The sequence below is a fragment of the Cystoisospora suis genome (assembly GCF_002600585.1).
Source record: "Cystoisospora suis strain Wien I chromosome Unknown contig_1080, whole genome shotgun sequence".
In the NCBI taxonomy this organism is placed as follows: Eukaryota; Apicomplexa; class Conoidasida; order Eucoccidiorida; family Sarcocystidae; genus Cystoisospora; species Cystoisospora suis.
The window spans coordinates 26,586-30,764 of record NW_027153881.1 but is presented as its reverse complement, the minus strand read 5'-3'; the positions used below and the strand labels follow the sequence as shown (position 1 = coordinate 30,764).

The window sequence follows — 4,179 nt, the reverse complement described above, 5'->3', positions numbered from 1 at the left end:
AGACAAGCAGAAGAAGGAGAAGAAGAAGAAGAAGCTGTCGTAGAGGTGCAGCCAGATGTGTAGAGAAACACCCAAAGAGGCGAGAAGTTTTGGAGTTGTGTACATACACCTCCGTACACACATGTATAGATAGATACGTAAAGAAATAACTACAACCCTGTATGTATATGTATATGTATATGTTTACATCTGAGTAGAGAGGGCGCTCGTTTTGCTTCAACATCCCCCCATTTCTTGTAGTGACACGCGAAGAAGTCATTCGCAGGAAGATGATAGCTTCCTTCTTCATCCTATCGACACCCGACCCACTGCCTCTCTTTCTTCTTCCTTCTCTTTCTTTTTCTCGCTCTCTCTGTTTTCGAGAGGAACAAACAAGATCATGAAGAGCAAAGTCCCCCCTCTTCTTTCTTGATTGCTAGGAAATGAGAAGAAGAAGAAGTTTTGGAGAGATGAAAGGTTGCAGGCGCGCAGTTCCATAGCTTCCAGGTGCGATCGAAGCCTACACTGGCAATAGTTTCCCCCCCCTTCATAACGTCGATGCTCATGACTCGACCTTCATGTCCTGGGAGAGTTTTGATGCATGCAAAGTCATTAACACTCCAAATCTTGATTAACCCGTCAAATGATGAGGTGTACATACACCTGCCATAGATAGGCTCAAATAACACTTCTGTGATCATCTTATTATGAGCTAAAACCGAAGTGACCACATTGGAATTCTTCACTTTCAAACTTCCTCCTGCTGTCTTATTGGCTGGAGTCGACATCCCTTCTGCCGAAGACATGATATGTTTCCCGGGCTTTCGCAAATCCCAGAGCTTCACTGAATGATCATCTGAGGCTGTCGCCACGAGATTTCCAAAGAGAGGATGAAAAGAAGCGGAAGTCACTTGGCGTACATGCCCTATTAAAGGCATGACGGTACGCCCTGTACGAAGATCTGAGACTCTTACAACCCCCGATAAATCTGTTGTGACTATCAACGAACCATCCGGGTGTATAGACAGTCCATACACCGCTGCTGCATGACCTTCCTGAGAGGCATATACAAGGGAGGAGGAGGAAGAGGAAGGAGGAGGAGGATATGAGAAGATAGGAAAGAACACATTTCTACCTCATGAAGAATGGAGAAGAAGAAGAAGAAGAACGTGAAGGAGAGGGAGGAAAGGAAACCAGGGATTCATCCAAGCATGTGGTAGGCGAAATATATTGTTCTTGGGAGATAGACATACATATATTCATAGATACATACATACATAGACATACATGCATACATACATAGACATACATACATAGATACATACATACATAGACATACATACATAGACATACATACATACATACATACATACATACATAGGCATACATACATACATAGACATACATACATACATACATAGATACATACATACATACATAGATACATACATACATACATAGATACATACATACAAACATACATACATACACTGCGAGAGAGAGCGACGATCAAGAGACAAGAAAAATAGTCATAATAGTTGGTGTACTGCAAGGAAAGAAGGAGGAGAAGAGAGGGAGAGCAAGAGTAGATACAGAGACAAGGACAGGAAGAGACAGTTGTGAGATGAACCCTACGATGAATAGTCCGTAGTGACAAAGGGCAAGAGGAAGATAATAGAAGAACAACATGACGAAGGATGAGAAGAAGAAGAAAAGAATCTTACTTGGAGAAGAAGTTCCTGTTGTGTCTCGATGTCCCACAGCCTCCATGTCTCGTCATGTGAAGTCGATGCTAGGAATCTTCCCAGCGGATGAAAGGCAAGTCGATTCACTCGATCTTCATGACCCTCGAGCTTTCCTACCATCATGGTTGAGCTCTTATTTCTCATTAAAGATGAAGAGGAAGAAATAGAAGAAGCAGAAGAAGAACATTCTTCTTTCTCTGAAAGAACTTCCTTTAGTTTATTGACGTCCCACAGGCATATGCACGCATCTGCTCCACCACTAGCAAGAAGGAAAGGCTCGCCGCCACTTCCCCCCTGAAAAGAAGAAACGAAGAAATGCATGCTGGCATTCGGAGTCCTTCCAACACTCGATGTATTTCTCAGGTGTACATACATATACACACACATACACACACGTACACATATACATACACATAGACACATATAGATATGCGATACATACACCCCACCTTCGACTTGATCGATGAGAAGGATGACTGAAAGGAGTGTGCATGGACAGACTGCTTTGGTAGGTCTCGTTTCTGAATGGCTTTCTCAGGTGTACATACATACACCAGGACAGGGTGAAAGATGAAGAGAGAAATCTCCCTATACAATTTCAAAGCCGTGTCAATCTAAAGCTTCCCTCCAAAGAACATCAGATATTCTTCTTAATTACAAAAAGAAACCAGCTATAAATCTCGTTCTCACTCTTTCTTTCCTTCTTTCTTATTCTCCCACTCTTGGTCTCGATTGACCTTTACTCTCATTGTCTAGAGATAGAAAGTTCGAGGGAACGCTGAGAAAGAGAGATCGAGTATCTCTGCTGCAGAGATGTGCATCCTACCATCTTGTACGTACAGGGAATGTATACATACTTAAGTGGAGCTACGCACAAAGAAAGCTTCCTACATAGACGCAATCGGGTGGAGGTTGCTTCCTTGTATGGATATACGCAAAGAGGTATCCAAGCCTATGCATGTAGATATATATATGTGCGTGCACATCTTCATTTAAACGATCCATAGAAATAGACGTGATGTAACTATGGTATAGAGGGCCTCCTTGTATGACGGATTTTCGCTTCTTCTCATTGATCTCTTCTCATTAGAAAGATCTCCCCTCATTCATTCCTCGCTCCACCCCGTATCTTCTTCATCTACACATCATTCTTTCCCCGACTGCTTCTCCATACACATGTATCTGTCTCTACGTTCTTTCTCGACTCCATTCTCCTAGCATATTTGCTGAACCTTCATCGACCTATCTCTCTATATAAACTACGATGTGAAAAGATCCCCATCCTCGCAATCTCTCTTCTTCTTTTTCATATCTTCGGTTGATCTTACACAGATAGGATCAGCAAGAAGTGTTTCGTCGACCTCTCTCCATGCTAAGCCGTGCACTCGTTCTTTATGGCCTTTCAGCTCATAGATGAGATCGCCTGTCTTGACACTCCAAAGCTTCACTTCTTCGCTCCAGCTACTTGTGGCTACATACTTCGGGTGGCTGTCCCATGAGCTCCATAGTCTCTCTTCTTCGTCATCCATTTCTTCTTGTTTACGTGGATCTTTAATATTTCTCTTCTCGAAACCATTCAGGGATGAAGAAGAGGAGGTCTCGTCTTCTCTCTCTCCTGTAGAAGATGTTCTCTGTCTTTTTCGATTCTCATCTTCTTCATCGTCTCCATCTACGTCTTCTTTGTGATCTTCCCCATCATCGAGTCTCTCCTTCTTAACTCTAACCAAATTTGAAAGAAGGGAAGACTTCTCTTCTCCTGTATATACACCCCGGGAGGAATAGGAGGAAGAAAAGAAGCGAGAGCTCCCTGGAGAGAAGCGACAGCATGTTAAAGGCCTATCAGACCCGACCTGAGAAGCAGTGAGGTGCATATGGTTTTGCACATAGAAGCCGAAGTGATAGAACGCACGGAGAAGAGAATTGGGAGGAGGTAAAGAAGAAGAAGAAGAAGAAAGCTGAATAAGACCTCCTTGCTGCTTGACTAGACCTCCACCTCGAGACATATTGCCACTCGATGAAGATGAAGACGAAGAAGAAGACGTAATCTTAGTTAGTTCACGCTTCAATTTCTGTTCTAATTGGAGTCGTTTTTCGCTTCTTCTGACACTGTCTTCGAATATAAGCCGACGTGCTTTCACAAGATCGTCTGGTCCCTCTGTATAGAATAACTCATTATGTGGGAGATCTTCATCTTCTTCAGTTTCTTTCTTTTGAAGAGAAGAAGAGGAAGAAGAGCCAGGAGTAGGTAAAAGAGGGGGAAGTTTATTTGCAACTGCAGATATAGACTTTTTAGCAGGAAGAGAGAGAAGAAGTTTCTGAACGTCCCCAGAAAGAAGAATATTTTCATCTTGAGCTATTAAAAGCTTTAAACGCTGACGCCTGTCAAAAGGACCTTCACCAAAGAGACATATAGGATGTCCCACAGCCCGTAAAACTCTAAAGAAAGAAAGAAAGA

The 4,179-nt window shown here is 42.7% G+C and overlaps 1 protein-coding gene across 1 annotated transcript in view; it reads right to left on the bottom strand.

Moving 5' to 3' along the window:
- Positions 1-4: 4 nt before the first annotated feature.
- Positions 5-4,179, bottom strand: part of CSUI_002597 (wd g-beta repeat-containing protein) — a 5,957-nt gene continuing 1,782 nt past the window's right edge. Inside the window, exons 2-4 of the mRNA XM_068062797.1 lie at positions 3,053-4,160; positions 1,704-2,018; positions 5-1,034 (exon numbers count right to left, since the gene is read on the bottom strand). Of these exons, the coding sequence (XP_067925232.1) occupies positions 378-1,034; positions 1,704-2,018; positions 3,053-4,160 (2,080 nt within the window). The 3' untranslated portion in view covers positions 5-377. The remainder of the gene's footprint in view (positions 1,035-1,703; positions 2,019-3,052; positions 4,161-4,179) is intronic.